General features: G+C 41.4%; 1 protein-coding gene across 1 annotated transcript; it reads left to right on the top strand.

Moving 5' to 3' along the window:
• The first annotated feature begins 492 nt into the window (after positions 1-492).
• On the top strand, positions 493-17,150 carry ppp3r1b (protein phosphatase 3 (formerly 2B), regulatory s1ubunit B, alpha isoform, b). The gene is made up of 6 exons (XM_083522887.1): positions 493-708; positions 6,258-6,297; positions 11,875-12,051; positions 12,873-12,932; positions 14,386-14,570; positions 14,895-17,150. The coding sequence occupies exons 1-6, from the start codon at positions 706-708 to the stop codon at positions 14,940-14,942; spliced, it is 513 nt and encodes a 170-aa protein (XP_083379013.1). The 5' UTR covers positions 493-705; the 3' UTR covers positions 14,943-17,150.
• Positions 17,151-18,101: the final 951 nt, after the last annotated feature.

Genomic DNA, 18,101 nt, shown 5'->3' with positions numbered 1-18,101 from the left:
GATAGATAGATAGATAGATAGATAGATAGATAGATAGATAGATAGATAGATAGATAGATAGATAGATAGATAGATAGATAGATAGATGATTATACTATTTCATGATAGATAGATAGATAGATAGATAGATAGATAGATAGATAGATAGATAGATAGATAGATAGATAGATAGATAGATAGATAGATAGATGATTATACTATTTCATGATAGATAGATAGATAGATAGATAGATGATTATACTATTTCATGATAGATAGATAGATAGATAGATAGATAGATAGATAGATAGATAGATAGATAGATAGATAGATAGATAGATAGATAGATAGATAGATAGATAGATAGATAGATAGATAGATAGATAGATAGATAGATAGATAGATAGATAGATAGATAGATAGATAGATAGATAGATACTCAGTAGTAGGGTAGTATGTGAGTGAGAGTGTGAGAATCCCCGGATGTAGAGTACCCCCACCCTCCTCCTCTCCCTGAAGCCGCGCCTCCTGTTTCTGCGCTGCGGTTGTTGCTGCTGCCCGAATCTTCACTGCAGTCCGAGTCTGTCCACAACACCACCACTCCGGAGGGGGGCTAAGCGTTCTGTTGTCGATCCTGTAGGGGCAAAACATTGGGTAAAATAATAATAATAATAATAAATTATTATAACAAGAAAAAGAAAACCCGAAGACAAACCTCGCGACAAAATGGTAAGTGAGCGCGCGCTGCGAAAATGAATTCGTCCGTTGCTAACAGCTAGCATAACCCGAGCAGGCTAGCATGACCTGCTAGCGCTGTTATTACTGTTTAACACTCTTCTCTTATATCTGTTACTGAATCAAAAGTGTTTTATAATAAAATCATGTTCAGGTTTGCACGTAGGAGACGTGTTTCGCGTGTGTGTTCCCCCTCCCCATATTAGCCGTGTCGTGATGTGGCCCACGTTAATGACGCTTAGCATGTTCACGGCGGGCATATTCAACTCCTGACAGCAAACATCACGATATTTATGGTAAAAAAAACTCATCGTTGATTGCCCCTGTCGGGTTTAATAAAGAGCACGGGAGCGTTCGGGTTAACGTGGCGTGTACAGGTTAGCGTAGAAATGACGTGTAAACATATTCAGCCTCAAAACGTCCAGATATAAAATCTTGTCTTTATGTCAAACTAAGAAAATAAGTGATTTTTCACCCCCCTCCCCCCTCGTGTTTACATTTGCATGTTTGTTTGTTTATTTACCCACTTGTTTATTTGTTTGCTTGTTGTAAAGGCAAACTCCACCCTGAAACATGAAATTACGTGAAAAACGTGAAATATTTCTAGTGTAGCTTCAACAGGACAAAAAAAACAAGACCCCAAAATTTATTTAGTATTAATTGTAGCAATATTCTCCAAAATTCAGATATTCACCTTCCTCAAAACTAATATCTATCTATCTATCTATCTATCTATCTATCTATCTATCTATCTATCTATCTTATCATACAGTATCATCCTCTGTCTCTCTGTCTGTCTGTCTGTCTATCTATCTATCTATCTATCTATCCATCTATCCATCTATCCATCTATCTATCCATCTATCCATCTATCCATCTATCTATCTATCCATCTATCTATCTATAATACAGTATCATCCTCTATGTCTGTATCTATCTATCTATCCATCTATCCATCTATCTATCTATCTATAATACAGTATCATCCTCTATGTCTGTATCTATCTATCTGTCTATCTATCTATCTATCTATCTATCTATCTATCTATCTATCTATCTATCTATCTATCTATCATACAGTATCATCCTCTGTCTGTCTCTATCTATCTATCTATCTATCTATCTATCTATCTATCTATCTATCTATCTATCTATCTATCTATCATACAGTATCATCCTCTATGTCTGTCTCTATCTATCTATCTATCTATCTATCTATCTATCTATCTATCTATCTATCTATCTATCTATCTATCTATCTATCTATTTATCATACAGTATCATCCTCTGTCTCTATCTATCTATCTATCTATCTATCTATCTATCTATCTATCTATCTATCTATCTATCTATCTATCTATCTATCTATCTATCTATCATACAGTATCATCCTCTATGTCTGTCTCTATCTATCTATCTATCTATCTATCTATCTATCTATCTATCTATCTATCTATCTATCTGGAAATCTTTCTCTTGCTCTATGAATACAGCTATTGAAATGTTTGTCATTGTCCATTTATTAATTTATAGATTGATTGATGAGACTATGAAGGTAAAGGATTTTTCCTTTAAACATGTTGAAATAATTCCCTTTGATCTTAATCTGTGTAGATTTGATATCTCTATAAATCCACTGTTGGAAATTTTTTTTTTTTTTTTTGGGGGGGGGGGGTGGCAGATGTTTTAATGAAGACGCAGAATGTTTCCATGGAGACGGATGTAGAGTGGTTGACAGAACGTAAAAGGCGTCACTGTCGACGTATCAGAGATCTTTATTGTGGAATCAGCAGTTGTTTTTTTTTTTTTAAGGTTTGATCAGTAATGGCGTTGAGCGGATTCAGAAGCAGATCTGGTACTCATGGGCGAGTCAGTAGATGCTGAGTGCGGTCAGGGCTGAAGGTCCGTGTGTGTTAACGTTAATGTAGGCCATCGCTGCTGCTGCTCCGCACGCTTCCTCTTCTCTCGCCGTAAACGAGGCTCCGTCTATTTATGGTGCTTTTCATTCTGCTGGTCCTCGGTGCACAGCCCACCATCTCCGTCCAAACTTTACAGATCAGAACGTTCTGGAAGACTCTCATCCCTGTGTGTGTGTGTGTGTGTGTGTGGGGAAATAGGCCAGCTGGGATTCTTTATCTCATTCAGGCTCTGTAGCCTATTTAACATCCCATTATTCTACAAATAGAGGCGTATTCTCTATGGAGGTCACAGATCCAGGTTAATCAGAGCACCTGTACAGATCTTCAGGAAACCAGACCGGTAGAACACAAATTGTATCCATCAGCGACGTGATGTTTAATCCCGATCGCTGCTCATTTGTATCGTACGATCGGCCGATTTCAGCACGGAGTTTTGCCCGACTCGCTCACTTATATCCACGCAGTTTCCGTGCTGCTTCCTGAAAGTCTGCTGTGGAAATCAGCTGACTCCAACATTTTTTATATTCTTCATCTTCTGTGAATGGACTGAAAGAACGTACGGTGTTTTGTGATAAACTTAATAACGTCAAAACGCACCTCGTTAAAACATTAATTACCATATTACTGTAGACAATGTAGAATCATACACCGCTACGTCTGTAAGTTATTGAGATGTAAAGTGAATTATGTTCATGTGACCTATTAATGAGATGCATGGCCACACCCCTCTGACAACAAGCACGTGTAGTATTGATCGTGAGATGTAGGTGGGAGCGTGCATTGAATTTCTATCGTATCGAATTTAAAAACAAAAATTTCTTCTGGGTATAGCCTGTGGGCTGTAGCTGTGCATAGCGTTGCTGTTGCTACGGTAACCACTTGATGGTAATGTTGTGCTGAGTGGTGAGGGGGTGAGGGTGCAGGTAGAGGGGGTGGGGGTTGTTCTGACCTTTTCACACAGCGAGAGCAGAGCAGCATCTTTAAAGCTTTTAAAGTGACATTTGAAATCTGTCACTTGCTTCATGTCTCGTCTGTGTGTGTGTGTGTGTGTGTGTGTGTGTGTGTGTGTGTGTGTGTGTGTGTGTGTGTGTGTGGATCTCCGTATTGGATGAAAGAATAGAAACCAGAAAGGACAGAGGAAACGTTAGAAAGTCCGCTGGTGTTTGGAAGTAGACGTGTCAGACGTGTTGGTTTCTCTTTGTGGAACGTAAAGTTGTCTCTTCCTTCTTTTGCCCCGTCTGTTCCCTCGCTCGAGACCTTTTACCCCCCCCCCCCCCCCCCCCCCCCCCAATGAGGTAATCCTAAACTCTCCTTCCAGTTAATTTGGTGTCAAAATAGCACTGGTTGCTTTGGCTGCACTAATGTTAGCATCGATGTTTATTTTCTGTCATTGTAGAACCGTTAAACAAGCAAACACGTTTGTTTACACGGCAGTCCAGGCTCGTCCCCACCCTCACACGCTCGTCTCCACCGTCACGCGCTCATCTCCACCTTCTACCTTCACACACTCCTGCTCATGGATGCCAATTTCCACCCATACACGCTTCTCCTCACCTGAACACGCTTACACACACACACACACACACACACACACACACACACACACACACACACACACACACTCACTCACTCCTCCCAACACTCACCTCCACCCGCACACACTAAAGTCCCATACTCCTTCTCCTCTTGTATTAAAAACGTTCGTGTTTCTCTTTTCTCTATAAAAAGACATTTTTCTGATTGAAGTCAGACTCGACCTTGTTACAGTTTGCGACTCACAGAGGTGAAAGGCGAGCGGCTTTTGAATTTCTGATAAGGAGTGTTTACGTTTTCTATTCGTTATGTAACGACAGAAAAACACGTTAAGGACAATAATCAATGACGGGTGGAAAAAAAGATTTTAAATCTTAAATTCTGCATCAAGTTTTCCGATTCCAGTTAGATCTTTTATAAATAATTATTTTTTTGTATATTCAATATTTACAAATTATAGTTAAACATTTATTTAAAATAAATCATGGTTTATAAATAATTTTTCAAAATAATAAAAAAAAATCTGGAGGCAACTCTTTTTTTATGTTGTTTTATTTATGTATTTTTTATATATTTGTCATTACAGAAATGTCCAATTAGTGTTTTTTTATTTAGTTTTTTTTTAATTGCACTATCCTTTCTGTTTACTTCCTGTCCTCTTTTGTCTGGTTTCTGGTTTCTTTTCCTCTGCCTGAGGCCTGGTGGCTGCTGCAAAGTATATTTTTTGTGAGCTGGCTTCTTGTTATGTAATGTTTTGAGAAGTGGCTGAGTGATAGTTTAACCGTCAGAGCTTTTCAGTATGAACTACTTTATAAAATATCGCCCGGAAATTCTCAAATGTTTCTAGAATTATTGAGATCTGGAATTTAATGACAGTTTGCGCCTGTGTCTGTTCTGACTGCTGCAGCTCTACACGCTCAGAGGAGAGCACTGAGTCCGTATAGTATAGTATACTAGCATAGTGTTTACTTTCCATTGGCCCAAGATGTTATAATAGATAGCAAAGGATGGAAGTCTTAAGTCAGTATCTAACTCTGTAATTGTCCTAATGTTTGGAAAGAGGTGAGATGGAGAGGGATTTAAAGAGAGGAATAAAGAGAGAGAGAGAGAGAGAGAGAGAGAGAGAGAGAGAGAGAGTGGGAGTGGAGGCTGTGCTGTCTTTATTATAAACGACTCCAGCGTGCACAGCGACGGAATAATCAGTCTTCTCAAAATCCACAAACACCTCCATCTCTCTCTCTCTCTCTCTCTCTCTCCATCTCTCTCTCTCTCTCTCTCTCTCTCTCTCTCTCTCTCTCTCTCTCTCTCTCTCTCTCTCTCTCTCTCTCTCTCTGCCTTTTTTCCCTTTCGTTCTATCTCTCACAACACTGTCTCTCATCACTCTATACCTCTGCACCTTCTCTCTCTGTCACGCTCTCTTTCTACCTCTCCTTTTTCCCCTCTTACCTTTTTCTTCTTCTCCCTGCTCTCTACTTCCCTCTCTTTTTCTCTCTCTCTCTCTCTCTTTCCTTTACCATCTGTCTCCTCATTTCTGCAGCCTAATTTTCTCTCTCTGGTGAAACGCTGTGCTTTTTCTCACGCATAATAAAACGTGCATACCCTTGAACGCACGCACATCGGATTTGCGATGTGCAATCAGCATTTTATTGAACCCTCTGCCTCCCGTGATTCTGTTGTCTGTAATTTGACCATCCAACACCGATATCGTAATGCGATTTTAAGAATATCACTGCAGTCATCGGGTCGACCCTGTTAGCACACTCTTACTCGAGGTAACAACAGAACAGCAGGTGCTCAGAGTCACAGAACCCTATGATATCACTTCCTGTCCTACCTCTAACCTCCAGTATTGGGAAAATGATCAAATAAAAATAAAGGGAGAAATAAATTCAGTAAGATGAACCGGGTAGCCACGCCTGAAGAGTTTCCTGCCTCGTTCCCCATGTCCTCTAGGGAGGTGTCCCATTTTGCTTTTAGTGGTCTTGAATGGGGGCACTCACCAGAAAGGCTTTTCTTGGAGAAGTGTGCAAGCTGGTGTTCAGAAATCATCTCAGAATGCACTTTTAAAAAATATATTTGTTCTCTTTTCAGGGAAATGAAGCAAGTTACCCCTTGGAGATGTGCTCGCACTGTGAGTATAAAAAAAAACCAACCCCTTTTTTTTTTAAACGTGATCTTAAGTAAGGTTGCAAAATTTCAGGCATTATCAAGGTTTTCCATGGGAATAAAAATTGGGAATTTACAAAATTGCAAGTGAGCCTAAAACAGGGAACTTAAATGTAGTTGACCAAAAGAAGGTCCTGCAGGGTAATTTTGGTTTAAAACAACCAGATTTAATGCAACTTCAGTTAGAATTTCTACCTGCACATTCATCAATCACATGCACACGGCACATTTACTGCAGGTCTACTGAGGCCTCAATCACAAACAAACTGCACAAGATGTTATTGCACAACATTTTTTTAAATTTCCACAAATGTCTAGTTAATTCCTTTCAATTTGTATAAATTTACGGTACCTTTGCAATTTGGAATATTTCCCACATTCCCCCAGATGACAGGGCAAGTCCCTGTGAATCACCCGTTACTATGGAAACGATCGTGTGTTAGATCGGCCGAGTATCCAAACCGTACTGACCCGATCAGCTTCGAGAATTCAATAAAGCCACGCAGGCTACATTTCCTCTCGTCCTGCATTTTTTATTTATTTGTCCGTTTCTAATTCGACAGAGCGAAGGCACAGAGGTAATGAGTTAGCTAACGATTAAAGCTGTTGCCATAGAGCTCTCGGATAGGTGTCAATTTTACGATGGGTTTTTAGCGAAAGTGGAGTTTACGATCAGACTGCGCAGGGGTCTTAAATCTAACCGAGTGACTCGGTTTACATCTGTGCAGGAACAGGGCATCTCGGGTCTAACGGAGCTCACATAGCGATATTGCGTGTGTGTGTGTGTGTGTGTGTGTGTGTGTGTGTGTGTGTGTGTGTGTGTGTGTGTGTGTGTGTGTGTGTGTGTGTGTGTGTGTGTGTGTGTGTGTGTGTGTGTGTGAGAGAGCGAGAGCAAACTGATCCTAGACCAGTATGATGAGCTAAGTGACGGAGGCGTGCTGCTTTAAATGCCTCCTGACTGCTAAAGGTCAGACATGAGGGGCAGCCTTGCTTATTTTTAGTGTGTGTACATATGTGTGTGTTTGTAAGAGAGTGAGCGAAAGAAAGAAAGAGAGAGAGAGAGAGAGAGAGACACATTCAAATGTGTGTTTTATTGGTTTGCTGTTTTATTGGTCTCTCAAGCAGTAATAAAGTGTGTGTGTGAGCGCATGCTTGAATGTTTGTTGGAGAATGCAGTACACAGGTTAGCACAGGGTCTGGTAAGGCTTGGCTGTATGTGTGTGTGTGTGTGCGCGCACGTGTGTGTGTCTGTTCACATCCATATGTATTCCCTTCCCAGACGTCAGGAACTACACTACCCATGATCCGTGTTTTGTTCTCAAAACATCTCCATGGCAACTGGATCAAACAGCGCTGATCTGTCTCGCTCTTTCTCAATCACGCGATCTTTCTTTTTCTCTCTCTCTCTATTTCCCCCTTTTACAATTTCTGTCTGACACACTCTTTCTTTCTTTCTTTCTTTCTTTCTTTCTTTCTTTCTTTCTTTCTTTCTTTCTTTCTTTCTTTCTTTCTTTCTTTCTTTCTTTCTTTCTCTCTCTCTATTTCCCCCTCTAATTGTTTCTGTCTGTCTCTCTCTCTTTATTTGTCTCTGTTTCCCTCTCACTATCGAATTTTAAGTTTCAAATGTTGCTTTACTCTGTCTCTTTCTCTCCTTCCTTCTTTCGTCTCTCTATTTCCCTTTCTGATTGTTTCTCTCTCACTCTCTCTTTGTCTCTCTAGTTCTCTCATTATTTCTGTCTCTCTCTCTCTCTCTTTTTTCTCTGTCTCTCTCGCTCTCTTTCCCTTACTGTGTTTCTGTCTGTCTGGTCTCTATCTCTCTGTCCGGTCTCCTCCTGTTCTCGTTGTCTCTCGTGTTCTCCAGCGCAGGTCAGATTAATTAACAGCACATCACGTTAACAGAGTGATTACAAGCCGGCCGGCGTAAAATTGAGCCACCTGTTGGTCAACCAGGCGCTTAGCAACTGTAACGGCATCCCATAATCCCCCGCAATTAGCAGCTACGGCCTCAGAGCTGTGACATCGTTCCCGTGACGGAGCGTCAGCTGTCCGGGAGTCGCCAGCGTTTCCACTGCACAGAATTTTGTGTGTGAGAAAGAGAGAGGGAGAGGAGAGGAGAGGAGAGAAGAGGATGAGCGAGTAAAGAGCTGTTATGAAAGCTGCATGACATATCATGTCTCTGTTAGATGTGTAGGGTTCGGCAAGCAACACACACTAAAGTCATGCATGAGGATACGCGCGCGCGCACACACACACTAAAGTCATGCACGAGGATACGCGCGCGCACACACACACACTAAAGTCATGCATGAGGATACGCGGGTGCACACACACACACACACACAATAAAGTCATGCATGAGGATACACACACACACACACACACACACACACAATAAAGTCATGCATGAGGATACGCGGGTGCACACACACACACACACACACACACACACACACACACACACACACACAATAAAGTCATGCATGAGGATACACACACACACACACACACACACACACGCAGTCAATTCGGTCTTTATTTGACATAAGTTTCCTTGTTGCTAGGGGCAACAATGGGGCATTTCCCCAAGACCCAGAGATATTTATAAGGAGGAATTTTTTTTTTATGGTTTTGAAAATGTAATATATAAAATTAATGTTGATGTAAAACAGATCTTCATGGATCTGGGGCATTGTCATGCTGGAACAGGTTTGAGTCTCCTAGTTTAAGTGACCCATTTTGAGCCTCTAACTGTATGCTAAGAACCACCTATGCTGAGAAATTCAGGTGTACCAATACTTTTGTCTGTATCTTGGGTGGATATGTGTCTACCTGGCCTTCCTAGAATTTGTAACACTAAATAAATGTCCCTGAGACTGAAATCAGCATGGCAAAGGTGTGTGTGTGTGTGTGTGTGTGTGTGTGTGTGTGTGTGTGTGTGTGTGTGTGTGTGTGTGTGTGTGTGTGTGTGTGTGTGTGTGTGTGTGTGTGTGTGTGTGTGTGTCCTGTTTAGATTCAGCGTGGCGTCGTATAGTGGGTGAAGTTTCCCTGATATCTGTAGGCGTTGGTGGTATTGGGGTCAGTCCCCAGTTTATAGTTAATGAAGTTGGCTGGTTACATCACTGTGCTGTGAGCTGCTCATAGAGCACTGGAACAGGACAAAGCAGGAATGTTCTCTCAGATCTTAAGGAACTGTCTGGATATTTATGTATTGTTAAAACACAGACCTGTATTTTGTAGCGCTACATTAACACCTAAGGAGACGGACCTCGTACACACACTCATGCACACACTCAAACAAACCTGCTCACCCACACACTCGTATGAAGATCTTTTATTGTGCATATCGCTTTTTTTTTCACTTAGACACAAACGTGCACAAGACCTGTCGGGATACTCTTGCAGTGTATATATATATTCCTTTGTTGTCAAACACACACACACACACACACACACACGCACACAGAAAGCTGGTGGTGTTTGAGAATGACTGTTGCTATCGGTGCCTCTTTATTATTAAACAGGGCGATTAAAGATGTACATTGAACATTTGATTAATTATGCATCTAATGCAATTTCCTTCTGTATGTTTGACTCCTGGAGTTAAAAAGCACTGGGTCCATGATCGCATTCTTTTCCGGGTTATAAGCAGGAATTAGAAACCGATAGCCGACGTGTATTAAAGGTAATAGAGATACACAACCCTGTTATAACCGTTGAAACAACGTCATTGCTTTCAAACAACACCACAGCACCGTTACTGGGCGTAGGCAAACTAGGTGCCATTAAGCGCCCCCTGCAGCGCAACCACCCTCGCCCATTTCATTTATTTAGTTTAATATACAGGATATGTTTACCGTATTTTTCGGACTATAAGCCGCTACTTTTTTCCTACGCTTTAAACACCGTGGCTTAAACAACGACGAACTCCAGTGAGAAATAGTTGTGAAAGGAAGGAGGAAGACAGTGAACAATGACTTTCTTGGTCGGCTACTGTTTAGATACAAGCCGTTGTAACGTGTTGAGTCTGGGTGAAGGGAGAGCTCACTAACTCCAGTTGCAACAGAAATCATATAAGCACAGACAGGTTTCCAAAACTCATGCTTTTTTATTTTTCTTGGCAGCAGCGTTACGGGTTGGTCAAAGAAATTAAGAAATGAGCATCAGAAAATAATAAGGACATATTCCTCGTCTTTTAACACATGCAGTAATAGCAGGGAAATGCAGTGGCAGGCTATTCCCAAAATACCGCTCTGCTCCTAAAGGAAGCGCAACATATTTCACCCGTTACACTGTGTGTAACGTGTCTTTCGTTAAAGCCTGTGTGAAGTTCATTAGTGTAGACAGGCTTATAGACAGGTGCGGCTTATTTATGTAAAAAAAATATATATATATATTTATCAAATTCAGTGGGTGCGGCTTGTATATGGGTGCGCTTTGTAGTCCGGAAATACTTCAATTCATGCAGATTCGCAATGATTATTTAGTGCGTTCAACCTAAAAACTTTTTTACGGAAGGTAGTGAAAGATTTGTATGGTGTGGTGAATTGCGGTGGGAGGGCGGAGACATTGGGGGCGGAGCAATTGCCATGCCTGTGTCATTTTAAATTCATTTATTTATATACATTTTTTAAACGGATTTAATGAATTGTTTTTCCTGGTCAAACCTACCAAGCCTTAGGTAATGACTCACACCTTGTTTTTATGTTCAGGCCAAACACAAAAAACCTTGACTATTGATCTCTTGAGGCCTGTTTTTATTTACAAGTTTACTAATAAACAAAACACAGCAGACGAAGGTTCATCTCTGCTCTCGTTGGTTATGTTGTCGAGAAATGTCCCCAATAGTACAGTCCCGTAACGAGTGGACTGACCACTAAAGGTGTGTGTGTGTCCGTCCATCTCGCATGTGTGGGAGCTTAACAAGCCTGTTGTGGGGGCGGGGACCCGGTTTCAGCTTTAGGCTAGTAATGTGCTCAGTTCCTACAAAGATATGGCTGCTGCTACCAGGCAGGAAGCAGGTAAGATCACAATAAGCTTAAGAGAGGCTTCAAGTTAGTGTGCGTGATTGTATGGTTCTTTAGGTTCTTGTGCATACGTTTAGGTGAATCAACTACTGTAGTTTTTTTTTTTATTCTCACTCTTTTTCTGCCTCCTCGTTTTCAGTTCAGGAGCTGATTTTTGTAAAGTGTGTGTGTGTGTGTGTGTGTGATGAATAAGCGACCTGAGTGTGAGCGATACTGTACAATCTGCGAAACTGCACTGATGAAACCGGAGTGTATCCGGCTGTAATAACAGTGGCCTAGGTGTAGGTGTATGTATACCAGTAGGTGTTACCGCGTGGATGCTTTTAATCATACGTATATAATAGAGCAACATTGCACTCGAAAGGTTACAGACTCCTGATATTTCCCATGCAGCATTATAAAGGTGTTTGAGTATAAATCAGTATTCATCTGTAATATTCGTGCAATCCGATGTTTTGTTTTGTCACGCCCTCGCCGAACTCTTTGCGTCTCTCTCTCTCTCTCTCTCTCTATTTCAGTCGACGCTGATGAGATTAAGAGACTAGGCAAGAGGTTTAAGAAACTCGACCTGGATAACTCGGGATCTCTGAGTGTGGAAGAGTTCATGTCCTTGCCCGAGCTCCAGCAAAACCCTCTGGTTCAACGAGTCATCGACATATTCGACACGGACGGCAACGGCGAGGTCGACTTCAAAGGTGGGATTTTTGGTCAATTTTTAGGTCTTAACACAAGATCGTCTTTATGCGATAAACTGATGTTTTTAGGGGCGGCAGACTACATTAGTTGTAGTAACTTCATGTAGCTGTCTGTTTTTGCATAGGATGTAATACACTATTCAAGACACATGGTGGCAGCACTTACATGACTGGGATTTTATTACTTTTTGTACAACTTTCACAAAATATAACCTTATATTCAACCTATACACACTCCTTATAATGCAAGTCTATATGGACAAAAGTTTTTGGACACCTGAGCATAAGATTGGTATGTGCTTCTTTTTCTGAGCATCCCATTCCGCATTTAGCCCCGTTTGCTCTTATAGTAAGCTCCACTCTTCTGGAAAGACGTTCCACTAAATTTTGTGGAGATTTGTGAGATTTCATTCAGCCACATGGGTGTTAGTAAAGTCAGGTACTGATGTAGGTGAGGTGAGGAGACCTGGGGTGCAGTCAGGGTTCACATTCATTGTTTAATAGCATTTGGAGATCTTCCAGTCCAACCCATGTAAAGCACATCTTCATGGCTTTGTGCATTGTGATGCTGGAGCAGGTTTGGGTCTTCTAGTTTAAGTGAATAAATAATTTAACACTACCGCATCCAAAGACGTCTTATACAATTGTGTGCCTCCAACGTTGTGTTAACAGTTTGGAGAAGAACCATGAGTCAGGTGTTCCAATACTTTTGTCCGTAAAGTGTATGAACGTGGAAATAATTCAATTATTCAGTGATTTTTTTTTTTTAAAGAAATCAATTACCAGATACTTTCTTCCTTCCTCTCTGGGTTTCTCTTCAGAGTTCATCGAGGGCGTGTCTCAGTTCAGCGTCAAAGGTGACAAGGAGCAGAAACTGCGCTGTGAGTGAAACACTTCTAATGCTTATAGTCCAAAATTCTGTCCAATGTGTTCCTATTTTACAGATTTTAGAGATGTTGTAGACTAGAGATATTTCTCCTTCAACTCAACACACCACATCATTCTGGAAACCACTTTGTACACAGCAGCACTGTGATGTTGGAACAGGGTTGGAACATTTTCTATGAGACCCAAACCTGTTCCAGCATGACAATGTGCTCAAAGCTCCAGGATGATATGCTTTACATACACTGTATTACATCCAAATCATTGGATTCAGGTGTTCCACTCACTTCCATGGGTACAGGTGTATAAAATCATCACCTGGGCATGCAGACCGCTTCTACAAACATTAGTGAAAGAAAGAGTTGCTCTCAGGAGCTCAGTGAATTCCAGCGTGGTACCGTTACAGGATGCCTGCTGTTCAATTAGTCCAGTCGTGAAACTACTAAATATTCCACAGTCAACTGTTAGTGGTGTTAGAAAAAAGTGGAATCGATTAGAAACGACAGCAACTCAGCCACGAAGTGTTCGACCACGTAAAATCACAGAGTGGGCCAGCGGATGCTGAGACACGTAGTGCACAGCGGTCACCAAATTTCAATCAATTTATGTGGCCTTCAGATTAGCTTCATGGAACGGGTTTCCATGGTCGAGCAACTGCATCCAAGCCGTACATCACCAAGTGCAATGCAAAGCATCGGATGCAGTGGTGTAAAACACGCCCCCACTGGACTCTAGAGCAGTGGAGACGTGTTCTCGGGAGTGACGCTTCACTGTCTGGCCCGGTTCTTCTCTGACTGCATTGTGCCAAGTGTAAAGTTTGATTGAGGGGATTATGATGTGGGGTTGTTTTTCAGGAGTTGGGTTTTATGCTCCTTAGTTTTAGTAAAAGAACTCTTAATGCTTCAGCATAAGACACAATTTCATGCTCTTTGTGGGAACAGTTTGGGGACGACCCGTTCCTGTTCCAACACGAATGCTCACCAGTGCACCAAGCGACGTCCATAAAGACCTGGATGAGTGAGTTTGGTGTGGAACAAACTTAACTGGCCTGCAGTCCTGACCTCAACCTGATAAAACACCTTTGGGATGAATTAGAGCGGAGACTGCGATCCAGGTCTTCTCGTCCAACATCAGTGTCTGACCTCAGAAATGAGCTTCTGGAGGAACGGTCAAAAATTCCCATGAACACACTAGTAAACCTTGTGGGAAAGCCTTCCCAGAAGAGTTGATGCTGTTATAGCTGCAAGGAGCCAACATCATAATTAAACCCTATGGATTGAGAATTGGATGTTACTCAAGTTCATTTGCATGTGAAGGCAGACGAGCGCTAACCTCCTCACGTCACCTACATCAGTACCTGACTTTACAAATAACCTTGTCTCTAAACGATCACAGTATCGATTCCTACAAACGTATTCTTTTTTTTTTTTTTGCTTCCTTCACGTGCAGTTGCGTTTCGGATCTATGACATGGACAAGGATGGTTACATATCCAATGGCGAGCTTTTCCAGGTGCTCAAGATGATGGTGGGAAACAACCTGAAAGACACGCAGCTGCAGCAGATCGTCGACAAGACCATCATCAACGCCGACAAGGACGGAGACGGCAGGATATCCTTCGAGGAGTTCTGCGCGGTGAGTGAAGCGTTTCGGGATTTGAATCACTTTGAGATGTAACTAGTAAAGGCGCCACGTAAAATAAAGATTATTATAATAATAAATACGCTAGAAGATCAGCTGATAAAGTTCTCCTTCCCTTACACTTCTTCATCCAGATCAGGGTCTGTATTTAATATATACACTTATTGAGCGATAAGCAAATTTTCAAAGCTTTGTTTAAACGTATTTATGATCACGTTCGTTACATCAGCCTTATATGTTATAATCCGCCGTGCACTTTTCTGACCACGAGCTTCAGGATCTTGGTCCTAACCCTGACAATCCTCCTGTGTCTTCCAGGTTGTCGGCGGTTTAGACATTCACAAAAAGATGGTGGTGGACGTGTGAACGGACGGAAGACTCCCCTTTTACCAAACGCCTCTCTTTCTTTCTCTCTTTCTTTTCAATCACTCCATCTCTTTCTAAAACACCCCCCCCCCCCCCCCCCGTTCTCCTCCATACCTGAGAATCAGCTTGCAGTGCCCAGCTATAAGCGCTCCTCTTATCTCCTTTGTTCCTCTTTCAGTTTCTCACTATTTACGCAGAAGTATTTTTGCTTTGTGACCACCTCCCACCCGCACCTCCCCCCATGTCTCAAGACGCCATTCATCAAGTGTTCTCGAGCACGACGATGATCTGTGACATGCCGTGTACAGCAGGAGAAACGGCTTTCAGGCACTGGGCAAGCATTTCAGTTTGGTGGAGAAAGGGTGTGTGTGTGTGTGTGTGTGTGTGTGTGTGTGTGTGTGTGTTTGTGTGTGTGTGTGTGTGTTTGTGTGTGTGTGTGTGTGTTTGTGTGTGTTTGTGTGTTGATTTTCTTGTTCATAATTGAAGGGGGGATTATTTTTATTTATATATATATATATATATATATATATATATATATATATATATATATATATATATATATATATATATTTTGGTCTTTTTTTTTATGAGGATGTAGGTGTACAAGGAGTTCGTCTAGTCGTTTCGATACGCAACACGACGTACTTTTGATCACAGCGCGCAGATAAGAGCATGAAGTGCCAATCAAAACTGTGTGTGTGTGTGTGTGTGTGTGTGTGTGTGTGTGTGTGTGTGTGTGTGTGTGTGTGTGTGAGAGAGAGTTATTGTTAAAGGAGCTATAAAATAAATATGGATAATAAGTATGGAAATCCTTCTCTGGTTCTGTACGGACAAACCGCTTTCAAAACGATCCTTTTCACTTTTTTATTATTTTGTTTGTTTCCTGCTTTAGAAAAGGTGAAACATTAGGACTGTTTTGTAATAAGATGCGAGCGTGCCTGTGTGCGTGTGTGTGTGCGCGCGTGTGTGTGTGTGTGAGGGGCGAACGAGACGTTTATATTGCTACGCTATTCAGATGTAGTCCGAGCTTTTTTTTCCCTCTGTAGGTTAAAATAAATGCGACCTATTGAGCACAGACTTGCGGTTTACTTCTACGAGATATAAATATATTCAGACAGATATATATCCTTTTTTTTTTTTTTTTTTTTTTTTTTTTAAACAGAAAATGTTTCCATCCGTCAGATCACGAGGCACACGGACACACAGGATGAACACGGTGCCATCTGCGTCCCCAATATTAGTATATTTAGCGTTTGGTAATGAACAGGACGGAAGGTTCACGTGGAGATTTTGGGTCTCACGAAACGACGTGCTTTTAACGTTTCCGCCTCTGTGAAGTCGCGACCGGGTTTTTGTTTCTATATCAGAACGGATGGACTGTTAGCGTTTCGTCCCCCCACGTGAAACCTCAGGGCTGACGTTCGCTTTTAAAACCCTCGGCTATGTTTCGATCTACACACTTGCATACTGGATAGGTGAAGGATGGGTGTTGTGATGTCTTTACCAGGGTCTTTGATCTCTCAAATCAGACAAAACAGTGGATTATACCTGAGAAGTACCAATCGAGAATCAAGTGTGTATTAGACACATGCATTGATCAGCTTTTGTGTAGGAAACGGTAGAAATTATTCAGGTCTGAGTTCAGGGACGAGAAAGAGAGCAGATAGCGCGTTCCTCAGAAAACATGTGGTTACACTGAAGTCGTGACATCGGTGTCACTAACCAGAACTTTGGAGTTCGCTATAGCTCGACAGATCAATACTGTACCTGCATCTGGTTTCCATGGCATTAGAGGGCGTGGCTTCAGTCACCACACAAGTGTCATTAAGTCTTGCTAGCCTGAGAACCTGGACGACGTCACGTGCAGCAGGCGTATATTTCTCCAGTTATGAAATTCGAAAAGTGCTTGTTTTTTACCGCTTTCATCGACCTTATTAATAACTCCTATAGACAACAACGTCTGATGCTGGAAACTATTTAGACGTGACCATTTTGAGTTATTCAAGTTGAGTTGATTTGAGTTACGAGGTTTCTGCAGAGCACTAGCAGTCGGCTTTTACATTAGCGCTGTTTTTTTTTTTATTATTATTTTTTTATTTATATTTTACAGTGATGAAAGCCTGAGTCACCTTCTGAATGACCACCAGGATGCGCTCTCGCTCTCCTTCGCACTCTGTCACGACTACTGTATTTGATTTTTTTTTCTTTTCTAAACTACGCTCTGCACGACTTGCGTTTTCCCCAACAATATATAAAAGTCTTTAACGGCCTGGTGATGTGCTTTGCATGAAACGGGCGGGTGTCTTTCTTTTCTCTGTGCATGTGGGTCCGACTTTTGGGGGCAAAAAAACTAAAAAAAACCCAATCCTCTTGTTTACATAATGTACGAATTGATCTATGAATGACACTTGCATATAAATACATGGATGTTGCCAAACTTTTTTTGGTAAATGTTTTAAATATGAAGAGAAAAAAAACCAACAATAAAAACTCGATTACATCTCGTACCCATACTTCTTATAACGACGAGATGAATCCAATAATCTGAAACAGACTGATTACGCAAAGCTTCACTCGGGACCCAGTGGAAACAGGGGCTCGTTTTTAGGATTTTATTTAATTTTTTAATCCCCAGTTCCTGATGTTTTGTACAGACTTTTTGCTTTCTATAACTTTGTTGGTCAGTTTGTTACCTCGTGATGGTGGTGGGGGTTTTTGGGGGGGGTGTTGGGGGAGGAGTTGCGGTAGAGGGGGGGTTTCTAATATTTCAGTTGTAGGATTTAATTTTATTTTTTGTTGAAATTATTATTAGTTTGTTTGTTTGTTTGTTTGGGCCTCTTCATCTCTGCATGCTGCGTCATATGCTGTGGGAACCATTAAAATGCCACTCGTGACAATAAATAAAACATTTGAAGCTCGTAAGGAAAAAAAAAAAAGCCTGCTGTTCTTTATTTTGGAGGGATGTATAATAAAATAAATATATGGAAAATTGTGAGCTATTTTTTCTTTCTTGTTTCCTCATGATCTTGACATCAAAGTTTTCTTTTCGTTATCACGACTTAAACACGGTTAATCGTGAATCTTATCAATAAGCCTGCCTTTCCTCTCTCTCTCTCTCTCTCTCTCTCTCTCTCTCTCTCTCTCTCTCTCTCTCTCTCT

Source organism: Silurus aristotelis (assembly GCF_946808225.1).
Source record: "Silurus aristotelis genome assembly, chromosome: 20".
NCBI classification, from domain to species: domain Eukaryota; kingdom Metazoa; phylum Chordata; class Actinopteri; order Siluriformes; family Siluridae; genus Silurus; species Silurus aristotelis.
Note: the sequence above shows the minus strand (reverse complement) of the source record. Positions and strands in the feature narration are given on the sequence as shown.

Coding starts and splice junctions, on each gene's coding strand:
- ppp3r1b (XM_083522887.1), top strand. Junction 6,298..11,874: donor CTTGGAGATGTGCTCGCACT/GTGAGTATAAAA, acceptor TCTCTATTTCAG/TCGACGCTGATGAGATTAAG. Junction 12,052..12,872: donor CGGCGAGGTCGACTTCAAAG/GTGGGATTTTTG, acceptor GTTTCTCTTCAG/AGTTCATCGAGGGCGTGTCT.